This window comes from Poecilia mexicana, unplaced genomic scaffold (genome assembly GCF_051168715.1).
Source record: "Poecilia mexicana isolate PSO_F unplaced genomic scaffold, ASM5116871v1 scaffold_1, whole genome shotgun sequence".
Classification (NCBI taxonomy): Eukaryota; Metazoa; Chordata; class Actinopteri; order Cyprinodontiformes; family Poeciliidae; genus Poecilia; species Poecilia mexicana.
This window is the reverse complement of record NW_028263370.1, coordinates 3,128,373-3,142,874: the sequence shown is the minus strand read 5'-3', so window position 1 is coordinate 3,142,874 and position 14,502 is coordinate 3,128,373. Positions and strand designations below refer to the sequence as shown.

Here is a 14,502-nt window from a genome sequence, read left to right as displayed (position 1 = left end):
GAGGTAACCTGGGAAACAGTGGAGGAAAAGAATAAAGGGTTCTGGTCACAGAGGTGTACGCACATCTGGTAGATCGCCTGCTGCAGCACTCCACCTCTCTCTCTCTCTCTCTCTTTCACAATCTCTGCTGCAAATATGGCTGGAAGTAATTTTCCAGCGAACAACATCCACTAATGTAGAGACGCATAGTTGGATAATTGAACAATCTTAACTAAAGTCAGCTGCAGTCACAACTCGACAGAAAGACACAGTGACCTTGTTGAAGGGGTCAATTTGACCTTGTCTACTTTTACGTCTGTTTCAGTTTTCAGTTAACTTTCTATCAAAGGTTAAGTGCAATATAAATCTTTTTTTTTTTTAGTCTTTTTATAAGTGAGACCCAGTTGCTTAATTAAGCGGATGTGATGCTATGATTCATCCCAGCCGTTTCTTCGTCAGTATTCACAGCTCTAATGCAGCTCTCTTCTTCTAACGTCTCCGGGCTTTTTCACAGCTGATTGCAGCACCTTTATACAAGTATTTAAATAGATGCTTTCTTTGTATTGTGTGCGCGCTTTTACTTTTAAAAGGATGTTGACTGGAGCCGTTCGGGGAGAGCAGTGGAAAACCTCTTTGCTCTTCAGTAGCTCCACGTTTTCACAGAACAAAAGAGCTTTCTGATCCCAGCGCTAGCGCTCTTTGATAATGTCTGAAAATGATAGAAAATTACTTTTTTTTTTTACCTTCGGCATCTCCGTTCAGTCTCTGAGTTTATTCCACTGGCATGTTTTCTGTTGTTTTATTTTTAAATAAAATTGCTTAAGATAAATGTAAACATGTTTTAATATTAGATTCTCATAAAACCAGTTTGCAGTTCCAGCTGATTGTTGGCTTGATCTCCATAATCCACGATAAACATTAGATAATATAAGAAAAGAAGGAATCATCAAAAATAACAAGTTAACCCTTTTTGAGTTGCAAGCGCTACACAGTATTTGCTGACAGAATCAGCAATTAACCTACTGATAATCACAATAATATGTTCCATGACTGAGTTTGGAAAAGAAAAAAAAAACAATCAAATTAAAACTGAAACTGCTTCAGGAGAAATTCTGAGGAAAGGAACAAGCAGGGAAAAATCCCGTCTGTCGCATTTGAGGACTTACAGAGTTACATCTCTGCTACTCATGAACCAATTAAAAACATTCGTGCACAAAACTGCTAATGGATGCAGCGCTAGCCTGAAAGCTTTTAAAGAAGACGCATCCCTGTTAGGGCTGCAGGGTGAAATTGCTGTTTTTAAATGAAGTTTTTGAAAGTTGGGATCTACCATCTGCTTGCATTTAGCTTATTCTCCGCATGCATGTACGAGTTCACGCTGGTTACTCCAGCTCGTTCCCACCAATGAAAAACATGCATGGTTGGTTTATTAGCCTCTAAACTCAGGTATGAGAGTTTTTTGCAAGGTTGTTTGCCCCGTGAGACCCTGTGTTGCCCCGTGACGAGCTGCTGATTTGTTCTGGGAGAACCCTGCTTGTCGGATTGTCTTCTGGTTCTTTACATGCAGGTTTGTCCTAGAACAAGTCTGCAGGTGGCAAACGCAGTGCCTGAAATTATTATGCAGTCAGAGAAAAATGTAGCTAAATATTTTGACCCAACCAATTAACCGATGACAGTGAACGCATTAAGACTCTTTATGGTTTATGAAGATGAATGAGGAGGTTTTTAAAATCATAAATCACATGAAAGATGGTTCAGAAAGGACTTGGCTACAGGTGTAGCATTACTCCAAACGGTCCTTGCTGTTTATCCGTTCAGCCTTTTGCTCTTTCAGTCCTGTGTTGTGGCACATGGTCTCTGGTTTGCAGCTTTCCTTCTTCTGTGATTACATCAGCCCAAGTCTGGTTTTTGTGTATACTGTCTGAACTGAGCCAAATAAGTGTGTGTTTGCGTGAATGTGTGTGTGTGTTTGCGTGACCCTCTGAGTATAAGACAAATTAGATGTGAAAGAGATGTGAAAGAGAGATCATTTCTACATTATTGGATTTGACTGCTTCGTATTCTTTTCCGTCACGCTTATCTCTAGAGGTGTTGGGCTGAATATTGACATTTATGCAGTGAACAATCTGTAGATTCATCAGTTTGTGCTTGTGTGTGTGTGTGTGTGTGTGTGTGTGTGTGTGCGTGTGTGTGTGTGTGTGTGTGTGTTGGGGGGTAGCTAATTATATCACATTATGAACTTGAAGATGTTTTGTGTTTTTTCAAATATCCTTTCTACAACAACATGTGGCCTGTTTGTTCATTTTTGAGCAAAACTGTAACAGCAGGTCTAGTCAGAGGCTCGCAGCAATTCCTCCTGGGACCTTAAGTGAGTCTTAAAAACAATAATTGGGTACATGAGTAAGAATTTACTCAAGACCCAGGTTTTAATCACAGCTTTTGCATTTCAAGTAGCGATAAAGTCGGGGCCTCTCCAGAAGCTTAATGTTAGCCTTCTTTATTGATTCAGAAAACTTGTTTTGCATGTGTAAGGGATTGTTTTGCCAGAAGAAAAAAAATTTTTGTGCAAGTTTTAACCATCTTATCCATGCTGTCACCCTCCGCTGAAACGATATTAGCCATCAACAGCTATAAAACTACACTATGTGGCTGTAAAATACATAACGCCGCCCCCTTAAGGGATGCGAATACTTTTAGAAGGCACCATCAATATAACAGAAACCCCTAAAACTTACAGAGGACATAGTTTGTTGCCGGTGGTCAGTTTTCATTCTGTAGTGAGTTTTCAGGTTCAGAGAGGGAACACCTGAGATAACCCCGGACCTCGACCTGAGCCTGAAAGCAGAACCAATCTGGTCGACGCAAAGCCTGTTGCTCACATTGTGAACCTCCTAAAATCCACTCAGTGCTTATTTTCCTTCCACAGATTCAGTCTGATTCAGTCTGTTAGGACGTGTTTGTGCAACAGCAAAAAGAAGAAGAAGAAGATGAAGACATGATCAGATTTTTAAAAACATTTTATTTCAAGGACATCCAAAGCACCGGCACATCTTCACAACAATGACTATCAAGTATTCAAGAAATTTGTGCATAAAAGCCTTTATGATGTACAACCTTGGTTCATTTTCTCTGAATTGTTGGCTCCACTTGATCGTGTTCGACCAATCAGCTTCTTTGCACTGGTGAAAAAAAAAAAGACTTTTCCAAAACCGAAAAGACACAACCCATCAGATGTTCTACTCTCACGTTATGCACTAAAGTGCTTTTTCAATAAAAGTCTCTGCCTTCTTTATACGACGTCCTAAATTAACTTAACATATTTACACGACGGACGATTGTTGGATGTGACTACAAGAAGAGACAAAACACACAAACAACACACAGAAATTTAGTTTGAAAATCCTTGGGCTTCAATTTCAAAACTACTGAGCTTGAAACTCATTTGAACTGCGATTACACCACTAAGTTATACATAAGCATATTAATGGCAGTAAAATTGTCCTTTTCACAGTGTCCCAGTTACATCTCCACAATAATAATTTCTAAAAGCTCAAGAGAAATTTGATCGTAAAGGCAGCTTAGATCTAAATACCTCATCTAGTGTTTAGCGCGGAATGAGTCTAAGCTAAAGCCCACAATAACCCAGGAAGCAATCTGCTCACAGAAGATGTGGATTTCAAAAAACATCTTTTTGAAAACAAATCCATGTAAGAGACACAAATAAAGCTGAGCACACACACACACACACACACACACACACACACACACACACACACACACACACACACACACACACACACACACACACACACACACACAGTAAAAGCGCAAAGAGGTCAGAGGTTTCGTGTTTGATGCTGGCTGAGGGTTTTTCCGAGCTGCCAACCGGTTACATTCACTGTAGGAAACAGCAACAAGCCTGGTTTAAAAATATACACATAATATACAGTATTAGACTTCATAAGATATGCAGATGCTAATCCATCAAAATCACCATGTCAGCATTATATTAATTAGGGTTTTTTGGTGAATAATTTGAGCTATTCTTTTACAGGAAAGCAAAGGTTATACAACATGCAATTAGTGCTTTTTTTTTAAGATTTGGTAAACAAGTTTGAATATACAGCGCAGAGAAACGACGTCGTCCTTCACAGTTTCTTCTGTTCACTGATTGGTCCGGTAGAAAAATCTACCAGAGGGAATCCAAGTGAATGGTAGAAAGCACAGACTGTTCTGAAAGTGAGAATTTTACTTAGCGCAGGAAGGAAATGCCCAACCTACCATCACCAAGCTTCTGGTCTAATTCTGGCTCAGTACTGGATCCACGTTTTAATCAGAAGAGAGAGAGAGCGATCATTTTAGTTGGATAATTCTCCTGGAAAGAAACAAGCATTTCAGCTGGTTCGACCATCGTCAGGATAGGGTAGAAGATTTGGGAATGAGGTGAATGTTTACCTGTTTTGATCTGGGTTTGGGATCATTTTCAATTCTTTTACCTACTTTGTGTTCTAGACTTTTCCAAAAGTTCTTCTTTTTTTTGTAATTTGAAGATGCTGATTTTGAAGCAGACGCTTCTCGGTTGCCACAAACTCACTACAACTGTGGACAACGACACTGGTGTCGCAGCAGTTTCCACTCAATGACGGGCATGAGTCTTACATGTCCTTTCCAGTTTCCTCTCTGCAGAAGGTGAGAATTTGGCTCAACTAGTTGAAACTTTGACAAAGTAGGGTGTTCTAAAATGATGCGTGTGGACTTTGCATAAAGGTCCGGCTTTGTGGCAAGAAACCAATCAGCTGAAAAAGAGTGATTGAATATTCAGATGAAGGGAAAACCATAAATCACAATAAGTTGTCATTCGTGGAGCTAATGAAGTTGCATGTTGTATAATCACTTCTTCATAGAAAAAGAAAGGCTCAGTTCATAACTGAATGAGATATTAATGCTCTTGATTGATCATCACTGTATAGTAAATGATAAGAAATTAGTTTGAGCATTAAATTAAAAAAAAAAAAAACATTAAGTACAAATGAAACCATTGGTGTTAGTTACACTAAATAAGTTGCACGGATTCTACTTTCTGAACGTAAAAGGCATTTGGCTCTAGTAGGCGTAGACATGGTTACAAGCTGAAAGAGTCCTTGACACAAAGCACACGCACAAAAAAGATTGTGTGGATGTTTCTGCCTTCCTTTAGGAGCTGAGATGATTATTGAGAGCTGATGAAAAGGCACTTATGTCAGCGGGAGGCTTAATGAAGAGATGGGCTTGGTAAACAAAAATCTTCAACAGTTTGTCACACAATGAGAAGCAGAAGTGCGGCAATTTGTTTCAAATGAGCTTGCAGTTTGAAGGAAAAACATTTTTTTGTTTTTTTTTAGGTTTGATATCTGAAACGGCAAGTCCAGCCTCTTTGTTTCTCTTCTGCAGACCCAGTCTGGGACCCAGAGTCCACTCACTGCTGTTCCTGCGGAGCCACGGAGGCAGAGGAGGAGGCGGTGGTCAGGGCCGTGGTGGTGGGAGGTTCGGGTGCCTCAGAAGTGATCAAGGAGTTTCCGGCCGTAGCAGCGGCTGTTCCCGCGAACGTGGAGGAAAGCTGGTATTTAGGGGTGGAGCGGTTCAGGTCGGCGGCGGCGTGGGGGCCAAAACAGTCGGTGGGGTGGGGTGAGATCTTGAGCAAGGCAAGGAGAAAAGGTTAGAGAAATGTGTAACAATTATTGCTGAGAGAAAATACGTTGTAGTTTCAATGGGTAAAATTACCGAGGAGACGGCGCCTTGAAAAAGTCTTGAACTTTTTCCATCACAAGCTTTAATTTTTTTAGCTTTGTGGGGTTTTACGTGTTAGAACAACAAAATGTAACATGCAAGTTCAATGAAAAAGCGATGAAGATTTTATTAATCTGACATAAGGCTTTTGCAAAAACAAAGTTGGCTTCTCTTATATCTGAGAAGGTTTGTCTCCATCAGCTGGGCGGATCTAGAGGCTGACATCGTCGTTCATTTTCTGTGCCGATTAGCTCATGTTCGGTCATACCAGTTTGAAGAGAGCATCCATCTTGCCAGTTTTGGTTGTGTTGCACTCCCTCAGTTTTCAGATGATGGATTAAACACAAAATGCGCAGTAAGATATTGTTTTATAATCCAAACTCACATCAACTTCTCCACTACTTTCTCTCTGATGTGTCTGTCGTGTTTCTTCGACTCTGTGATGATTTTTCTTGTACCTGGCACACTTTTCAGATTTTTAGTAAACACTGCAAGAAACCCACGAGTCAGTTTCCTTCAGCTTCATAGTTACGCAGTGTTTTGTGTTCGTCTAGCTCATAAAATCCCAATTGAATGCAATACAGTTTGTAGCTGTGCGAAGTGAGGAAAAAGTGGGAAAGTTTGAGAAGCTTAAACACTTTCACACAAATCTAAACATCAGCAACTAAATGTCTGAATTTGTGACTTATGTTTTCATAACATTGAACCAGCTGGTGTAGCATAAAGGGAGTCTCAGAGCCATCGTGGCAGATTTACAGCTCATCTTATTGGACTTGATGAAGCTGCCTGAGCCAAAGTGTTTCCTGTCAGTTCTTCATCCTTAAAGGCTAATAACGTGATTTTCCTGCATGACATTAGACGACATTCGCAATCTGTGCATAAAGAGCCCATTGATTCTCCTGCTTCTCCTTTATATGCACCAAACATCATCATGTTCACATTACCTCCAGCACGACACGACCTACATAACGAGGCTACCTGGCTGCTCTGTGCGTCGTGGTAGACCTCGTTACGAGGGGAGAGCAGGATGCAGTCCTGCGCCGTAGTTTTCTCTGTGCGCGGAGCGCTGGGGTCGCCGTCATCGACACCATTGGCGGCACACCTCATACCCTTAACGCAGAGCACCTGCAGGGTCAAGAGAGCAGCTTTAGAGGTTTTCTAGAAAGGTTGTACAAGCCGCATGAGATATTTCCAGGAATTGGGACCATGAATCTGTATGGGGCAAATAAATATATATTTTTTCTCACTTCCGTGGCATGGTGTCAGGGTTCTGGCTTTCTGGGATACTCACCAATATTTACAGGTCAAATGGAAACCTGTAAAGTCTAGAGCACATGTGTCAAACTCAAGGCCCGCGGGCCACATGTGGCCCGCCACGTCATTTTATGTGGCCCCTCCAGAGTTTTATAGGCCCATGACTGACTTAAAATAGGTTTTGAGCACGAATTGACTACAAACTACATCTCCCATAATGCATTCCGATTGCTACCAGCCAACATTACGGCTTCTCGCCACTAGAGAGCAGCAGAGTCACCTCAAGTTGCTTATTGATTTTCCCAGCGAATAAAACTGAGACATCGACAAGCTAACATCAAAACGTCCAAGAAAAGAAACATCGATTTACAAGTAAGACTGAATGAAGATGTGTGAGTTGGTGTCAGGGCGACAGGTCGCGCTAGACTTTTTTTTGTTATCCGTTATCTTGACCGACAACATAAAAAAAAATCTATTTTTACCCATGAAATTACAATCATATTAACATCGCTATTTAGCCGCATTTTATGCGGTTTAGTTAATATTCACCGTGAATCCAGATCCCATCACAAATTAAGCAGATAAATGTATCTACATTTTTCTCCGTAGTGATAAAAACCACTGACTGAGGCCCCAATAACTTTTAATAAATTAAATTAAGCGACTTCACTTAAATTAGCATCACTTCACCCGCTGGGGTCTGAACCTTCCTCCTGGTTCCCATCTGCAGAAAAATCTGCGCCAATTCATCAGTTGGATCTGTCTGATCCAAAAAGATCAACTGAACTGTGTGAGTATTTTACCCTGCGCGGTCCGGTGTGAGCTTTTACCAGGATTTTTTATTTTTTATTTTTTGCGTGGTTTCGCTTCTCCGAAACGGACAGATGTTACGTCTGCAGCTCCTCCAGAGCGCCGCTCTCCTGGGTAACGTGAACCAACAAGGCTCCATTTGTTAAATCTTCTGGATGAGTTACTTCGCAGCGGTTTTCTAATTCTTTGCAGCGGCGGAGCCACGTCCGCAGTGGTTGAGCAGCGAACTGCTATGTTACAGTCTAATTAACTTCTGCATCGTCATTTATTTCCTCAAGATAAACTGCAGGCTCCTCAAATGGATTAACACAGTGTTGCCTTCTCTTCAGTGGCGCAACTACACATTATTCAGGTGGATGCGAAAACATAAATCGTCCCCCCCACTTCTCCCCACCCCAAGGAAGGAACGTCAGGGCGAAGGAGCGACGATACGTGAAGTGTAAGAATCGCTACATGTACCTCGTTATGTATGTGCCAGAGGTGAAGGAGCGTAAGGCGCGCTGAAGTGTCTGGGAAAACATAATCGGCGCGTCGCCCCCTCCAGACGGGGTTTTGGCGCCCCCTCTGGTGCTGCGCCCCTATGCGTTGCATACGCTGCATACCCACTTTTTGCGCCTCAGATTCTCTTTAGTTTTCTCTGGTCTGTAATGGAGACTTGAATTTAACGCACCATTTCAACCAAAGGTTTCGAATGCGCTTCCTAACCAGAAGCTCCAAAGCGTTATTTAACAATATGAGGTGTTTAATTTATTTTTAACATTGTATTTTCATACATTTTATGCTAGGGGTGCCCAAGTCTAGTTTTCCAGAGCTACCATCTGCAACTTTAGATGTGTCCCTTCTCTAACACACCTGGACCATTGACTCATTATAAGGCTCTACAGAACTGAGTTGCTGCTAATGAGGGAAGTCAACCTTTTGTCTGGGGTGTTTTAGCAGGGATGCATCTAAAAGTTGCAGTCTGAAGCACTGCAGCTGGGCACTCCTGATTTGTATCGTCAATGTGGCCCGTTGAGGGTGGCCAATATGCTGAAGTGGCCCTCGGTGAAATTGAGTTTGACACCCCTGGTCTAGAGGCTTGCTGGGTTTGACCCCTGGGCATTGACAGATATACTGAAATCCATAATCATTAAAAATGTACAAAAATGAAAACAAAAGCTTGAGATACATGCTCTACGTGTAATGGATCACAATAAAACGACCGTTTGAGAAATACTGCACTTTCACCACATTTGTTTCCTTACCAAAATGTTACGTTATAAAACAACATAAAATGTAGGATCTGCAAAATGTAACAAATGGCATGTTGACGAAATTTAAGGTCACGTCCCAATCCACATCCACCACACAACCCCAGAAGTGTCATAGATACTTTATAAATAGGTCAGGAATCATTAATGTCACAAAATGTGCTGCATTTTCTTTTTTTATTCTTCAAACCAAATGAAAGTGGGGACCCTGCCAAAAGAAGAACCACGTGAATCATCTGAAGATGGTGAGGAATAAAGAAAGGCAGGAGTGACGATGCTGAGCCTGAGGCGTGATGGGAAAACCAAGACTTTGACCAAAGAAAGAGCCCAAACACTAACAAATAAAGTAAAGCAGGAAACAAGGCGAGTAATGGAAACGACATAAACAAGAAGAAAAACAAAGTCTGATTATTGCACAACACGGCGTGGCAACTTCGAGAACTTCATCAACTCTGTGGTTTCGTTTTAGAGGCCGGAGGATTTTCAGCCGACCTTCCTGAAGCTTTGCTTGAAGTTATCCGACAAGAAGCCGTAGAGCAGCGGGTTTGCACAGGAGTTGGCGTAGGACAGGACGACGGCGAAGAAGTAGATCCCGGCCGTGACGCTGGACTCAGGGATGATGACCACCAGGTTGACCATGTTGATGATGTAGAACGGCAGCCAGCAGAGCACGAACACCACCACGATGACCACCACCATGCGCGTCACCTTTCGCTCTGAACGGCGCCGGTTGACGAAGCCCACCCTGGCCCCGGACGACTTCACCTGCGTGATAACGTTTAATACGTCTTCAACGCCAGAGGGGGACGCGTGACAGACGGGTGATGTAAACGTACCTTAACAACAATGAGCAGGTAGCAGAGGCAAATGATGAGCAGCGGCCCAAAGAAACCCACTGTGGCAGTGTAGATGATGAAGGCCGTCGACCACACGTCCTTTGGCTCCGGCCAGTTCATGTTGCAGGAGTTGAACATGTCCTGAGTGACATCAGAGGAAAAACAAACATCTTTTTCAAACAGATTGGTACGAGCTTGGCAGTAAGTGGAAGATTGAAGAATCAGTTTATTATTACTGAAGGTTTTTCTTGTTTTAACAAGAAGTTTACATTGTCACTTTTTTTTAGTTTTTTAGCATTTTGAGATAAATTTTAGAACTAATATTTTGCTCTTTCTGTGTCACTTCTGTTGTGTACCTTATCACAGATGCTCCTATTTCATTGTGTTAAATCAGCTTCTTTGGCAGTCGATTCTCTTTGTCACACCTGAACAGGGTGTGGTAATCAGCACACTTGTTCCTCCGCTCCATTATCATCCTGTTTTTGCTCATAACTTTGGTTCTGTCTTGTAAGCCAATGTGAGTTTTCTTGTCATTTGTGCCTTAGTTTTTTTTGTTTTGTTTTGTTTTAGTTGCAGTTATTTGATTATTCTGCCTTTGCAGCTTTCGTTGTTAGATTTTGTTGGCAATCAGTATCTTACCACCAGTTCGGATGTTACATTTCAAACCATAAGGTTTACGCATTAGTTAGAAAGATACAGCAAAATATGATATCTGCACCATTTTTGAATGGCATCGTTGCTTTGCTGTGCACAAGCACGCATTAACATGTTTCCCTCAACAACTGCATGAGCAGAATAGCCTGCTTTGTCTTGCAGCCACTAACTAGGTTTGCAAGGCTCTTTTTTCTCCTCATAATTAGCCTGTGTATTTGTAGCATTACTGCAAATTAGCTATTAAAATATTATCCCAAGGGCACAATCTGTCAAACTCCTTTAGTATGTCCGCCATCTACCCGCACAGGTAGAAGTTAAGTTTGATGGCACACAAGTGAAAATATCACATTATATTTAAAATGTTTCTCCCTTTATATGTTCAGACACTGAGAAAGAGAAAGAGCTAATTGATAGGTACTTTTTCTCGAACCTATGTAAAAGACCACAGACAACGTATATGAATTTTATAACAATGCTTTTGCAAAAGGAGAAATCTCCGCCAACCGCCTCTCCAGGCCGTTCACAGAGAATTCTGATCTCCTTCCACGCGAGCCCCTGTTTTATTGTCACAAGCAGAACAGCCAAAAGGGGCAGTCAGGAAGAACAACAAAGGTCGTAAAACTTCTAACCTAAACAAACCAGCCAGGTGTGATATCTGATCTACGGTCTGAGCCCAGTTCAGCTCTAGGTCAAACTATCAACTAAGAAAAAGGTAGATAACACAAGAAGAATTTAAGGTCTGAGAACCACAGAGTTTGACTGTCTCACATGAAGATAAACAGACAGTCCTGACCTCCAGGTCAGTTCATACACACATAAGGAAGATAACACTTTAAACTAAAAATCACAATAATACTGATTAACATTAGACTGAATATGAACTAAAGTAATAACAAAATGATAATACCAAAAATCTCTATCACTAATGATCCATGACTATGCAGGAGGAACATTTGAAAAATGAGCTCGCTGAGTCATCAGCAGATATTTTGTGATTATAATGACACAAGAAAGGCAAAAAACGAGTGTAAGAAAAAAATTACTTTCTTGAAACTTTGTGCTTACATTTCCCAGTGAAACGTAAGTTTTCTAATTACCACAGGTTTTATGTCAGTGCAAGCATTGCTGTGTCGTCACACGTGCATTGAAGTGACACATCAGTATTTATTGCAAAGACGCCATTTAAAATGATTTCCATTCCAATAAAACCATATTTACTGCATAAAACACTTTAAACAACCAACATCGTCTTCACAGGTGGAGCATCAACCATGTGCCCAAAATGTGTTTCATTTGTCAGAAAAAGGAAAAACACACATGTGAAACACCAATGGAATACAAGTGGAGAACATGTGAAACACACATTAAAACACACGTAGGATACATGTGAAACAACAGTAAAAACAAGAGAGATCCATTTATTAAAGATCATGTGATCACACATCTCATTCCACATATGATTGTGATGCAACTTAAATAAGAACTGGTTAAATGGCATTTTTTAACAAAACAAATATTAAATCCCTAAACGCAGAAGTCAAGAAACTTTTATATTAACTATTTTATTCCTTTTAAACTGGCCAGCTGCTCACTCAGTGCTGAGCATGAAATAAGATTTAATTCTCCATATGAATAAATCTTAAAATCTAGAAGTCAAACAAATCAAGGTTGACTTTCTATAAAACTACATCAACATCTTGGACAACAGAGATGCAGCAGGACAGCAGACCAACAGCACAGGAGAAAATTATTGACTGCTAAAAATCCGGTAAAGTTTCTACATCTTCATTAATTCAGAAGGACATTGATGCAACTATTTGGAAAAAAAGAAAGTAAAGAAGGATATTGTAGATGTGATTATATAACAGAAGTTAATAACTGAATAAATGTGTAAAATCACACAAAACATCCGTTAAAATGCTAATTGGAAAAAAGAAATTGTGAAAATTGAATTTCAAGGTAATTTTTCTCCATAGCAGTAAACAATGAAGGTTTCATTCTGGATTTAAAGGAACCAACAGTTTCTGAACGCCTCAGCTTTTCATGCAGTTTGTTTTGGGCTCAGCAGGTAAAATGATGGGTTGTTGGTTCAAATCCCTGCTCTATCTGTGTCACTTCGTCATTGTGTCCTTGGACAAGACAGACATGTGAACTTCCATAGGTTTCACACTTTATCACCATGGAGAAATGTGTGCAAAACACAGGAGGTCACATGTTTTGCTGACATGTTATCACAAAGGATTTTTCTCACGTGGTGTGTATATGTGATTTTGCCCATGTGTGTTTTTCCCCATAAGGGAAGTTAGAAACATATTGAAACACATAGCCCTATATAAAAATAATATCAGATATAGCACAAAAACTAACTTAAAATCAACTAATATGAAAATAGTACAAATTTATCTCGTTCAAAAACACAATACAAATGGAGACTGTGGTCTTATCACTCTTAGTTGTAGATTTCCAGGCTAAAAATCGGCTTATACACACTTACTTATTTACAGGTTCTACAGTTTGTTTGTTTGTTGTTGTTTTTTTTGACACTTTGATTATGTCTGAATCCTGGCTGTGTTTGGGTCCACTTCAGCAACCTGCAGAGCAAGTCTACCTCATCTCGACTTCAACATCGGCCCCACCCACTAACTTTGATCTGCAAGGTTGGCAGAAAAAAAAAAATCCTGATGCGCCCTAGCGCCCCCTTTAGATAGATAATGAAATGTTTTTGTAAACACAATAACCAAACCAATTAATTCTATATTTATTTAACGAGATACTTTATCAATAATTTATGTTTTATGTCAAACCTTTCAGTAGTTACTGACACAATAAAGTATCTTCAATCTATTTATTTATTTATTTATTTAATTATTTGCTGCACTTTTGGGGTTCAATAAATGTTGCCTTCCAACTGAATGTGTTTGGTTGAAATTTAATGATGACTTACTACAAATATAACGAACATATGGCCTAAAGACATACCTGCACATCAGAGAAGATGACCACCGGCAGGACCACGATGAAGGACACAGCCCACACCGCTGCGCTCACCACCTTGGCCACGCGAGGGTGTCTCCATTTGGTGCTCCGGATCGGATGGACCACAGCCAGGTATCGATCCATGGACATGACCGTGAGGCAGAAGATGGACGTGAACTGGTTCATGGAGTCCGCAGTCATCACCACACGACAGAGGAACGATCCGAAGGGCCAGTAGGAGAGAACGTTCTGAGTGGTGAGGAAGGGCAGTCCGATGATGTAGAGCTCATCGGCCACGGCCAGGTTCAGGATGTAGATGTTGGTGACGGTCTTCATCTTGGCGTAGCGCAACACCACGTAAATGGCCAGCGTGTTGCCGGTCAGACCCACCAAGAAGACAGTGAGGTAGATAATAGCGGTCACCGGGGTGCTGCTGCCCTGGAAGGGGACACTCTGCGTGGACATGTTGGAGGAGACGTTCAGGAGACGAGGGTAGGGAAAGAAGAAGGGTGAGCCAGCGGCTCCGGAGGAGTTGGGCTCCGGAGGGAGTGGATACCAGTACGGGTCCGGAGGGTCCATTGTGTACAATCCACATGCAGATGTGATTCCCCCGATTCCGAAAATAGACGGTGCTGTTCTTATTTTAGAGCAAAAAAGAAGAAGTAAAACAGCTGCGAGCTTTTCTTATGTCGATAAAATAAAAAGAGGTTTTCACTCAAATATAACTAAGTTTAAACAAGAGACAGTTAGATCTGACTTGAGAGGTTGGTGTAGTTTGAAAAGCTTCACGTCAGCCTCATTAACGCTATATTTATTTATTTATTTATTTATTTAAAATCTTATTTCCAAATATCAAGGCGAGCCGAACAGTGCGCCGCGCACCAAAGCCAAATGGCACCGAGCGGAGTCACCGCTTTTACGCACAGCGCATTTGCTTGGATTTACATTTATACATCTGGATTCTGCAATAGGAGTTT

The 14,502-nt window shown here is 41.0% G+C and overlaps 1 protein-coding gene across 1 annotated transcript; it reads right to left on the bottom strand.

The window, feature by feature from the left end:
* Nucleotides 1-3,022: 3,022 nt before the first annotated feature.
* sstr5 (somatostatin receptor 5) lies at nt 3,023-14,252 on the bottom strand. Its single transcript, XM_014974836.2, has 5 exons — nt 13,529-14,252; nt 9,896-10,036; nt 9,552-9,824; nt 6,724-6,870; nt 3,023-5,650 (listed from the first exon to the last, which is right to left on the bottom strand). The coding sequence occupies exons 1-5, from the start codon at nt 14,102-14,104 to the stop codon at nt 5,435-5,437; spliced, it is 1,353 nt and encodes a 450-aa protein (XP_014830322.2). The 5' UTR covers nt 14,105-14,252; the 3' UTR covers nt 3,023-5,434.
* Between the last annotated feature and the right edge of the window lie 250 nt (nt 14,253-14,502).